At 50.0% G+C, this 12,215-nt stretch overlaps 2 protein-coding genes across 2 annotated transcripts; both read right to left on the bottom strand.

Moving 5' to 3' along the window:
• Nucleotides 1-944: 944 nt before the first annotated feature.
• sclB (putative C6 transcription factor) lies at nucleotides 945-2,726 on the bottom strand (the record flags this gene model as incomplete). The annotated part of the gene is made up of 2 exons (XM_025663305.1): nucleotides 945-1,946; nucleotides 2,082-2,726. The coding sequence occupies 2 exons, from the start codon at nucleotides 2,724-2,726 to the stop codon at nucleotides 945-947; spliced, it is 1,647 nt and encodes a 548-aa protein (XP_025519347.1).
• An 8,131-nt stretch (nucleotides 2,727-10,857) lies between these two features.
• Nucleotides 10,858-12,161, bottom strand: BO85DRAFT_475508 (bZIP transcription factor; the record flags this gene model as incomplete). Its single annotated transcript, XM_025662732.1, has 4 exons — nucleotides 11,984-12,161; nucleotides 11,138-11,927; nucleotides 11,031-11,055; nucleotides 10,858-10,869 (listed from the first exon to the last, which is right to left on the bottom strand). Exons 1-4 carry the CDS (start codon nucleotides 12,057-12,059, stop codon nucleotides 10,858-10,860), a joined length of 903 nt encoding a protein of 300 aa, XP_025519346.1. The 5' UTR covers nucleotides 12,060-12,161.
• Nucleotides 12,162-12,215: the final 54 nt, after the last annotated feature.

Below are 12,215 nucleotides of genomic sequence, written 5' to 3'. Positions count from 1 at the left end.
AATCGCGCCTCCTTGCCTGGGTCTCCCTTTGATTGGGCTCATGGCTCTCGGAACGAGAACTCTAAGTTGGGATCCCTGGCCATTCAGGGGAAGGATATGTACGGTACTTACTGTATACTTCCCGTGAAGATTATTTCCAGGGAGGAAACTGGTGGGGGAGGATTCCATCTCCGAACGAACAGTTGGCCGTCATCATGGGATGAGAACTTGGCCATGGAATGCATGTTACGTCTACAGTAAGCACTCGGCTTGACAAATTAAACTTCAAATGAAATCTCGGTATTTTCACAGTCATGACCTGTACTGTGGTATCTGCCCTGCAGCTTCCGTGCCGAGTGTAGACGGCCTCGCCCGCAAATTATTAATACATCCCATTAGTTTCCCTTCTTCCCATTTGCCCCCAATAAATACTTAGTATGAAACATCAAGCCAATGATGATGATGATGATGATGTGATGTTTGGACTCCACCGAACGCCTTCTATGACGATGACCAAAACATTCAAAACCCTCAAGGTATACGGTTAAAGAAAGACAGATGCACGCTATGCAGCAACAGATCAAGAAATAAAGAAGGAAGCGATGCCTGTATCCATGCGATGTGACAATATGTGACAAAGGAAAATGGTGAACGTAGATCGACGGGTCATGTACTTTTTGTTCCAAAAAAGAAAACAAAAAATGGAGATTGGATGCACGGTGTATGAGACAAAGGAAAATTGATGTGAGTAGGTGTGGGGGAGGGAATCAATAGGTCAGCGATCGAGATTGAGCACACATGACACAAAGGAAAGTGCACATTAAGATCGTTATCTTCGTAGTTCCTGCTACAAGCCTCAATGCTTCAAGGACGGCGTAGCTCCTCAAGCGATTAGAAAAGAATGGGGTGTGCATGTCTCGATCGGGACCCTGGCGGGTAGGAGGTATAATGCGAAGAACAACAACTTAGTCGTTCACCATGTCATCCAAGGCCATTTTGCGCCGCTTGGCTGGTCTGTTGCCCTCGGTGTCCGCCTCGTTCGTTGATGGGTCGTCCGAGGGGGGTACAAGCGACATGTGCATTGCGTGTCTCTCTGAAGTTGACGCAGGTCCTAACTGCCGAGGAACGGGGTCCCCATACCCCATGTCAGATGCGGCGTGTCGCATTTGACTGCTAGGCGACAGTGGGTCAATGAAACCATGCGAAGGCATTTGTTGCCGGTGCTCCTGCTGGAGAAACTCTTCTCGCGTCCGCGGCGACCAAGCTCCTGGATACGGATCGCTCAGGCGATGCCCTTGCGATGCCGAGGCCGGTGTTCCCATCGTGGGAGGATAAATGGGAGGAAGCCTTACTGGCGATTCCAAATAGCCTTCCCGTGGATCTCTCGACATGGGAGATTCTCCCATTGGCATCCGATTCGACATCCGGGCGCTTTCTGGATAGGGCGAAATTGGAACAAAGGACTGTTGATACTGGGGCGGCGTGGTAGTAGGATTCATGCCTTGATGTGTGTAAGATGATAGTGGTCTTCCCATGCCCATGGGCATCCGTCCCGCTCCCAATGTAGGGTTGTACCCAACAGGCATCGGGACATACCCGGGTGGAGAAGCCGCCGTTATGGACTGTGCAGAGCCCGAGGAAGAAAACCGTCTGTGCCCAACACTCCTCTGCATTATTGACGGGTCTATGGCCTGAGAGTATACGGGAGCGGCCCATCTCTGTGGATGTCCAGCCGACGCTCTCATGGCCATGGCGCCCGTCTGCGCCCCGGGCATCTGAAGATCTGTCATGGGGCGAATCTCACGCGAAGATGTAGCTCTATGGAGGGTACGTCTTGATTGGGGGCCGTGCTGGTCTCCCTGTGTCGCTCGATTGTCCATATGAGCTGCATAGGTTCTGAGCGATGCTTCTTCCGCCTTCAATGGCGGCCTTCCTCGCTTCTTGTGCGTAACATCAACACATGTGGCCTGCTCGTGTCAGTAATATATCATTAAAAAGCAGTGCGAATGAATCCGCTGCCTTTTCTTGGGGGCATCCAGAGGCTCAATGCTATCTTCCAAATACAGATAGGCCAGCGACTAAAAAGATATGATAATACTCACTTCTTTCCCTGACAGAACGCATCTTCGACATGGCCGTGCCGGATCGCACCCCAGGTGCTTCTTCTTACAATTCACGCATGCTGATGCAACATGGGCTTTGGTGCGTCGAGTGGGCTTTTGCGGCAAGGCCCGAGCCGTTGTACCGGGAGGGGACGTTCCAAAGGAGGGTTGCGCATAAGCTGTTGGCGTGGCTTGTGGGATGCCCTGGCCTACCAGCGATGGTGGAAGTCGCGATGAGGCGAAGGCGTCGCCCACCGAAAAGGGTTGTCGCAGCACTTCGTCGGCTGAGGCCGGGGCCACACGTTGGGTCACAGACTCGTGAGTGGTGACGGCGCCAGCAGGTCCCGGAGGCAGGGCCGGTCCCGACAACCCCGCGGATACGGAGGTTGCAGCGGTCACGGTTGTCGCGGCTTGAGGCAGCTCTGGATGTCCAGGGCGCCTGACGGGTCCAGAAGTGTCCAGCGGGTCGTCTGCTGGAACCGAACCGGACATAGAGCGAGGGAGAGGCAGATCCCGCGGGGGATATCGACGAGCATTTGTCGACCGAGGCAAATTCAACGGCAGCCGCTCCGGGCCCGGATCAAACCTGGGGTGTCCAAACTCTGTAGCGATGAAGGAAGAAGGAGGAAGGACTAATGATTGCATCTGGTAAACCTTGGTCCCGTTGACAATGGAATCACTGGGGGGAGGATGGGTTCACAAGAGTGGAAGGCGATCTGGTTCGGATCTTAAAGTAGGCAACATAGTATCTGGTTCTCAGGGCCCTTTTTGATTCTTCAGTTCGTATAGTACTATCCTTGGGTTGCGGTGTGTTGTTCAGTTGCCAGTCATCATTGAAACCTCACGCTTGCAGGTCCGGGAGGAGCACAGGGAGCTTATAATCAGTCAGTTAAGGATCACTATTGGAGGAGTCAGAAACTAGGATGCGTCGATCAGCAGAGGGAAGCCAGATCGTGACAGCAGTTTTCCATAGCTTCGATGGTCCCCATCCTGGGATGATTTATTGCAGCATGGTGGGCGATCACTGGGGCCCAGGGAAAATGCACGGAATGGTCATGGGCGAAAACAAAAAAAAGCAATAATTCAAGAAAGCAAAAAGCCAGCAGCCAGACAAGAAGCAGCAGCAAGAAGAACCAAGTTAGATGCAAATAAATTACACCATTAAAGCGTACCTTACCTTTCAGTACACCGATGAGCGTGTAGGGCTTAATTCTTTTTCTATTATATTTTATTCTATTCTATTTCTTTCCTTTTTCCCTTTCTTGACTTTGTTTCTTTTTATGATTTCTTCGCTATTTATTATTTTCCTTTTCCTTTTTTGACATACTCAGTTTTCCTATCCATCTTTTCCCCCTCTTTCCTCTCCAAGGAAAATAATGATTGTTTTTCTTCTTTGTTAATTTCCTCTTCAATAATCTCGTATTATTTTTGCCTTTTTTTTGTTTGCTCGGATAAGATTTTTCTGAATAATTCAGTTGAGAGGTAACAAGTATGAACTGGCCCAACCCTCCCGAACAGCCAAAACCGCGGGAACGGTGAACTATACCGGAAAGTGAGGCGTAAAATCCCGATGGGATCTCACAGTCTGTTACCAACACACAGAGGGAAGAGATGTCAGAAATTGAATATATAAAATAAAATAAAATAAATAAAATAACCAAATTAAAGATGGGTCAAAATAGAATATTACAAAATGGGGGCAAAATCTGAATGATCGAATTGGAAAGGGGAAACATTCACTAATAGGAGGTTTTTGCTGGGACCCGACGCCGCAGAAGTACAAGTCGTCAACGGCCAAGGCAGTTGGCGATTCCAAGGGGAACAGAGCGAAGGAACCCGGCTGGGCGGTCTAGTTCCCCCGAGACGTGGGCCTCATCGAAAAAAGGCATAAAATGGTAAAATAAAAAGAGTTTTAAAAAAAAAAAAAAAAAGAATCAAAAAGAATAATGGAGAAAATGTGATTACAGATTAGTGGCCCCCCTCCCTCTTCTGCGTCATTGCCCGCAGCTTGTGACAAGGCTTATACCTCAACGCAGAAAGTAAGTAATTCACCCTGAAAGGGAGAGAGAAAGAAGGAGAAAGCCTTGTTTGCTTGGTCGACCAGCCGTAGTGGGAAATCAGAAGTGGGTAAAGTGGTGGCCAGTGCAACCCCGACTAGCAGCCGATAGACCTGATCTCCATCATGGTAGTAGATCTTAAATGGGGTAAATGTATCTCAGGCTCCGTCGAGTTTGGAAATATGTGAGTATGGAGATTAGTGAGGTTCGGAGAAACGAGTGATATCAATGCTCCGGAAGGAAGAGGGGATGGGGGTTCCGGCTTCGATGGGTTCCCACCAAACTGGTGATGAATGACTGAACGACTATGGAGTACTGTATCTTACTTCTCCAGTCAACTGTCCTGTGCTGGTTGAGATTTAGCTGGGAGGATGTTCTTCCATTCTTAGTTGATATTTTTTTAATTCTTCTGTTCCCCCTGATCATCCTAGCCTGATCATTAATTATCATTGGGTGATCTTCTAACTGTTCACTGTCTTATGGTCGACCATCTTTTTCTTCCTGTTCGCTGAGCAGGAGTTCCCGCCGAGGAAGTGAAGGGTTTGCTGGTCCTGTCCGGCCTGCTGGATCAGAAGCAGTGGCTTGCATAAGATGGGCCATTGGGACTGGATGCCGCTGTCAGTGACACCCACCTAAAAAGGGTAAAAATAATCCCAGATGGGGAGAAGGAGGAGGAGAAAAAGGAAGAGGGGAAGCTGGAACTGGAACTGGCACTGGGATTGGGACGAACACCGGCCAGTAAAGAGGAAGATCGACTCTTTTCTTTTTCTTCCATTTTTCCTACCTTTCCCTTTTGCGCCTTTTCTATAATTTAATTTTCCCCTTTTCATCTAGTCATTTATTTCTTACTTCGTTCCAGTTTGATTTTATTTTATTTCATTTCATTTATCCATATCTATAATTTTTCTTATTAACACAATTTACTCTTATTTGTATTCTCCCTCCTCATCCTTACTATTTCCTCCATGTTTAGTGCCAATCAGCGAGCCCGGAAGCAAGGCGAAGGGGGGAGCCACGGATCGACAGAGACGCCCGCCCACGGCGCCCATTGCCAATAGTCCGCTCGGTAGAATTGGGAGGGGAGGGAAATGGACATTCCGTCCCCAGTTTGACACGCGCTACCGAATGAGGACGGAGAATGAACAACTGCGCTGCCAGGATTTAAAGCTCGTTCATCAATTGCATTGGGCGGGTAAAACCCAAAAGGTGACGGTGTGTGTATTTCTCTGTGTATTTTCCCTGTGTACCCATCCCACCCTCCTCCCCCCTCACCCCCCGTGATTCAGGATTAGACTAAGGAGAATGAACGATGTCCTGATCCTGCTAGACTGGTGAGAGCGCCCAAGTCTTCGGTCTTTCCATACCGTTTGGTTTGATGGAGTTGGTTCTTACGCTACCGAGTAAGTAGTAGTAGTCCGTAGTCTTGCTTCTTTTCTTTTTTGTTGGAGAGGGGGGCGGTCGTCTTCTCTTCTCCCCTTTGGCCTTTCTTCCAGGAAGGAAGAACCAAGTTCCAACAGTCACGGTGTGTTTGAATCCCAACTGAAAATTGAAGTATGAACTGGGTTTAAAGGAGAGAAAAGAACGTGGTCATCTCGGAATCTCTCCAGTGATGATGTTTTTCTCACTTTGCCTGCTTTCTTTTCCCCCACTTCCTCCTCTTGCAAGTCTCCTCTAGTATTATTCTGCTTCCCCTCATACTGTATTTTTGGGATGCGCGTCTCATAATTGGGGGCCAATACGCACCAATAATATTGGTTTATCTGCTTTTATTCACCTGCTTACGTCGTTCTCTTCCCCTCCTGAGATCAAGGTTGGTATATACTCCGGTCAGGCGTGTGCCGGAAATCGCGCTTCAAGGCAACCCCATTCCCTTCCAGGGCCAACAAGACAACGATAAAATAGCCGCACTGCAGCCTGCACTGGAGTCTAGTCTCGGTCATCAGACGCCATGTTTCTTTTGCTAGGGCTCGAGTACGCCTGCGAGGTGCATAGCTGATATCAAATCGACGTGTTGTCACTCACATGGCTGACCGTTCGCGTGCCGTGCAAGGGATGAAGAACGCTATGAAGACATGGCCAATGTAATGCCTCGGGAGGCCTCTTGAGGGAGCCTCCTTGGGGGGTTCCAAGCTCCTTAATCGGGGTTGGACAGTAGGATTGTGCTACATATTGGGGCTTCAATGAATAGACGCCAGCTCAATAGCCCGAACCACTGGACTGAGAGCCCGCAATTCTCCGTGTGGTTTCTGCAATAGGTTATGCTGGGTCCCACCCACGCAGCGTTAATACGGAGTGGATTAACGGGTGTGTGCCAGTTCAGGAATGTATGTGCCACATTATGCCAGCGCCGGACTGGATGGATTCGGCCGGTCGGCTCTTGGGGCCCTGCAGGCCAAACCCCGGCAAACCTATGGTTGATCATGATTCAGTTCCAACATAAGAATTGGTTTAAGCGTGATAAACACCGGCATTGGTGGCTGAGAAGTAGAAAGTCCGCGTTGGGATGCAAGAATGCTCTAACCGCTGTTGCCATTAGGCTGTCACTTCAAGCATACTAGAGCGCGAACGCGTCGGTCTAGACTAGACTGCATGGTGGTGAGAAGCACGAACAGGGGGAGGCAGATCCCACACACAATGTCCAGCCACAATGTCGAGCTCTCATCCAACGCGTCCTTATTGTCCGGGACATGCGAATAAACCACGGTGATGCTTGCTTCCAAACAAGATGTGGCTGCAGCAACAGCGCCCTGGCCAGTGGAACGACCGTGTACCTCAATGGTTCAATCACCTGAGCGCCGGAAATTTTGCAGGGGGCCCCAGTGTCGGTGATGGGCAAAAAAGTTGAATGGCCCCCTCGGATGATCTGACCCTTGGGATGAACGGAAAGATCCACCTGGATTCGCCGAGCACAGAACACGGAACAAGGCGCGTGGGCGAAGCAAGAGGAACCACTTTGGATGGCTTTTTTCTGATAACGGTTTTTCCCATGGCATATGCCATGAAGCGTTAGCAGGCTGGTGTATCACCCACAATGGGATTTTCATTTGCTTTCCTTTTTCTCTCCCTTCTCTTGTCTGGTCGCCGCCCCCTTTTTCTTCAGGTCTAATTGTTGCAATTACTCCTTTGGGTTGGCCTGGCCTGACCCAGCGGGAATGTTATCTGGAGTCCTGCTTAATACCGAGTCACGATACAATTTTGGGGCCGGTCCACGGGAGCCACTTGCGGGGAATTTCTCAGGTTAACGTTTTGGGCTACCATATGACAGCACCGTCCCTAGCCCCTCCCAAGCTCCATCATGGATCAATCCGAGCTCGGAGACAAAAATTGGGACCGGAAATCATTTCAGATGAGAGATGATCCCCCTAAACCATCCTCCGTCCTCAGCGAAAAAGACATAGCACAGACGCATTGATTGGGGGCGGCTATGGCAGTTGGTTGGCAGTAATGGCACATACTTTTTAGTATGCGGGATGCCCGCAAGGGATTTGATTGTACAGCCTAACTATCCTAATCCACTGAAATTACGCGCTAGGACAGACGGGCGGTTCGGTTCTGGCTGTTTCTCGCTGGAAGGGAAGCTGCCAGCACGATGGATCTGCTCATTAGGGGCCGATGACTGCCAATAGTTCAAGCGACCGCGTCCCCATCCTTAGACTCAATGGGGTAAGGGGCAAAGCCATGAAGGATGATGCACCATGCACCATGCAGGCTGGACGCGTACGGAGAGATAGCTTAGTCTGCCACTATAAACACGATCCCCGCGTTCCCCCGGAGAGGTAATACTGGCGAATGCTCGAGCTTTCACCTCACCCACCCGTACGAAATTACGATGGGAGAGTCTCCACGCAATGGGATTGTTCCAATTGCTAGTATCTAGACTTGAGTGTTAGTGTTTAGCTGAAAACTGCGAAGGAAGCAGATCTGCCATTTCCCCATTGGGGCTTAGCTTGGCCGGGGCCACACCAACCCGATTGGGAAACACGCAGTGCCTGACGAGGCAACGATTGGCGCCCATTATTTGTCATCTGCTCGAGGCTCAAACAGACTATCGCTCGGACTACTGACGCCGCACCGATACTAACTCGGCTCTAATGATAGCTAGATACTTATCACGCCAGCTATCGATCTATCTATATCGGTGCTGGAGCTGAGCGGGAGTTGATGCTGGACCTGTCTCCGACTGTAGTCCTCATTTGCTCAGACAACTCGGCTGAGCATGCCTTCTACTCTCTGGTCACCTACTTCGATGTGACCGCCTGACTCATGCCGGATCATCCTAAGACATCAACGGGCGGAATACACACTAAATCAGAGACTAGAGCGGAGAAGGAAAGCCGAGAAGCTCAGACACGGAAAAGCTAATCCAAAAATCACCGGTGTTGACCATCGCTTCATATGGCGATCAGTCTGGTTGCACATCCGACCTCACACAACAACTGCTAGTACGTGTCCGGGCTACACAAGGATATGAATTAATTTTCCGAGAAGGGTCTTCCCGAGAGGGCCCTAGCCATGCTTGGTTTGCGCAGAGCGACACGAGGGGCAATGATCACAGCAGATGCCTAGAGTTGTCTCTGCAACGCCTCGGATATAACTGCTTCTTGCCATCCCGACCCGAGTCATGGGACATCGTGATACGTATCTTTTCTGTTCCGTTCCTTTGGATTGGGCTACATTGTACATCCCTTGGATTTCACTCGATCTCCGTCTAGGCGCGCGGATATGGTAACAGCACAGCAGTGTTGCGTGATAGTTCAATCCGAATACCCGTATCGCTGTGAAGAAACCTCAGATCACGGCGATCACTTTTTCTGCGCTTCACACAGCTTGCGTGTGGTATAATCTACAACAAATTCAAGATTTTTGGGGGAAAAAAAAGGTAAGGGGGGATTGCCACATTGCCAACGATAACAACGTACATAAACAACTGACGCAAGATCTAGTCGAGCCAGACAACACGATCCGCCATTCGATGGACACTCGCTCTTCACCGAGGTATTGGGCGTCGGGAGTGCGTGCTCCGTACGTGTTGACGGCGCTTTGAGCGGACCGAGTGAAAGAGCCACCGTAACGCGGATTGCAGCGACACGACTCCGGAATGACCGTGTACTTCTCTTGGTCCCGGCTTACGATGCTTCGGAGAAGAGAACCAATCAGTCTAGCCTCGTTGCTGGCCACGGTGGGTTGCGTGATCTCGAGCATGCCAACGGGATAAGTCCTCCCAACGATATCGACGTGGCGAGTATGAATGCATCATCATGGCGGCTGTACATGGTATCTCATGCGCTCAGTGTGGCTGCTGTGGAACGTGCTGTCGCTACGCGCCCCGTGACAGCCCCAGTGAGGGCAAGTTAGTGCTGCGTATGAAGTACGCCAGCTAGGAGCGGCACCTCCCTATCGAAAACTGCGAGCTGGACGGACGTGATTGTCTGCACGAGTCAGCAGTTGCGTAGGAAAACTTTGACAATCTTTGACGGATCGATACACGGTGACCGCGTTGACTTCAGCCTTGGCAGTGGCACTTATCCAGTCTACCGGGAGGCCAGATTTTGCGAGCGACATGGCTGCGTGACGGACGTTGAGGCGGCGCAGCCTGTGCTGCGTTACGGAGTGACCAGTCATCTGCATGGGGCGTTGATGTTGAGCACGTCCGATAATGGCAAATTCAGCAGAGTGTCGGTGAGGATATGACGAGTATTGTTGTGAGTTACCCAGTCTGACTTCAAAGTGTCCGCTCCTTTAACTTTGGGCATTCCGCTTCCTAAACGCTATTTCAACTTTTTCTCCTTTGGGTCAGTCAAAGCGATCCCTTATCGGAACGGTCCGTGAAGAGCGCCATTGCTCGCTCCACCAGCAATGGAAGGGGCAGTCAATTATTGACAACGGAAGTAAATCCTTCCATGTCTGCACATCAGACGGCACTTGAAAGCTCCCTATCTCCCTGGCCCGTGCCCTGCTACGGGGTGAATACTCCGTCTGAAGCAGGGTAGATCATCAACAGACGGCCAGTGATTATGGCTGTTCTATAGCGGCCTGATATGAGGCTTAGACATCAGCCCATTGTAATTGCGACTGATCTGCACTGATACTGCTGAAGTAATAGCTGTGTATCTGCCAACTTAGTATAGTCTGTTAGCAGATATGTCAATCGATAGAGATCATCATACCTGGACTCACTATTATTATGCCAGGTCAATTGTCTCTTTCATAACACCAGTCTGTTTCGCAATGACCACTTCCTGAAATATAACAGTGCGGGTTACCTCTGCTAGTTCGATGCACTGACATAGCCCAGTCGTGAGCTGCACTACTAGCAAGAGAGCCCATTGTGATGTACTCCCCAGTAGTATTATGCCACAGGTGCTCAATCAGCCCAGTATAGTTGATCATCGAAAGCTTTCTAGATAGATACTTCAATTCCAGTGTCAGGCGTAGACCAATAATCATCAGATGCAGTGTTTGTTCTCCGTTGATCTACACTCCCTACCAGCGTATTCAAGCCACTTATCTGTCTTGTTGGCGGCAGGTTAATTTTTCCGGCATTCCCGTTGATTCATGCTTTCCTCATGATATATCTTTCTGATATTGGGTATCCCTCAGGGCTTGGTTAGTATCATCACTCAACTACTAGCCTTTCAGCTTGAGCGTAGACTTAAGTACTAGGAGGTATGAGGTGTTGACTGACTAGTGTTATCCAGCAATCTCATTGGTCTAGTAGATCAATCCTTTGTCTGTATAATATTAGTTGATTGACCTATGTTATAGACATGATGCCATTGAAAGACACTCAATGATATACCTATATACTCAATGTATACCAACCACACTATACACTCCAACTATACCCTCATCTCTAAGACACTCCACAGCCAACATCAACATAGTAACATACCACCACCACCAACACATACCAAGTACTACATAGTAACAACCCTAATCTCCCCCTCCCCCCTCCCCACCCTCCAATAATTACTCCACCTCACCACCTCCTCCACACACCCTTCAACCACCCACCCCCACTTCCTCAAAAACCCCGGCGTCACCTCCCAACTCTCCTTACAATGCGGCTCTCCCCAAACAATCCACCCATTCGGAGCATTTCCCGTAACCTCACCATCGTCACCGTCATTCCCATCAACCTCAACCACCACCCTTGCCCCAATCCTCCCATTTACATCCTGCCCCTTCAAACCATTGAACAACTCCCACCCCTCCATAACATACTCCCCCACCAAATCCCTCACGAACTCCCCATGATCAAAGCACATTTCCCACTTGATCAGATTCTCGCGCATCCACGGCCACGGTACGAGATCTATCCACGAGTAGTGGGTGAGGGTTCGTTGGGAGGGTGTCGGGAAGAGGGATGCGGGGATAGGGGAGGGGTATGTGTTGGGAATGGTGGTGGCGTAGATGGGAAAGATGAGACCTTCGTGGATGAGGTGAATGGATGAGTTGGGGGTGCCGCCGGGCAGGAGGGCTGTGGAGTGGTGGTAGAGGAGGGTTTTGTTGGTGTACAGGGCGCGGAAGACGTTGTGGGTTATTAGGTGGAGGAGGTGGTGGTCGGGGGGGATACTTGGTGATGAGGAGGAGGTGGGTACGGAGGGTTCAGTGGCAGGGGGTGCTGTTTGTGATTGTGTTTTGGAGAGGTTGTGTGAGCCATGGTGTTTGGTTAGTGAGGTTGATGGGGATGGTGATGTCTCGTGTTCTGAGACTCGCCAGCGGTGGACGCTGTATGGACGGGTAGGTTGGTCCTTGTGTTTCTGGAGGTTGTTTTTGAGGCGTAGACCTGAAGGGCATTTGTTTAGTTTGATGGATTTTGTGTTTTGATTGAGGGATACTCACGACGTGCTCGCTGGTTTACTCGGTTCTGGAGCTTCTTGCGCTGCCTTTTCTCGTCTGCGGGTGTAGATGACGGCATCGTCGAGATAGGTAAATTTGTCAGCTGGGGAGGGATTTTTCCAACATTCTAAGAAGTCTGTAGATTCTCCTGGATCTTCTATTCTTCGTATATCTCACGAACAGACTAGATCCAAAATGGCAATAACGGTCAGCCATGAAGTCAGAAGGAAGATGA

This window comes from Aspergillus piperis (assembly GCF_003184755.1).
Source record: "Aspergillus piperis CBS 112811 unplaced genomic scaffold BO85scaffold_3, whole genome shotgun sequence".
Taxonomy (NCBI): domain Eukaryota; kingdom Fungi; phylum Ascomycota; class Eurotiomycetes; order Eurotiales; family Aspergillaceae; genus Aspergillus; species Aspergillus piperis.
This window is presented reverse-complemented; position numbering and strand designations above follow the sequence as displayed.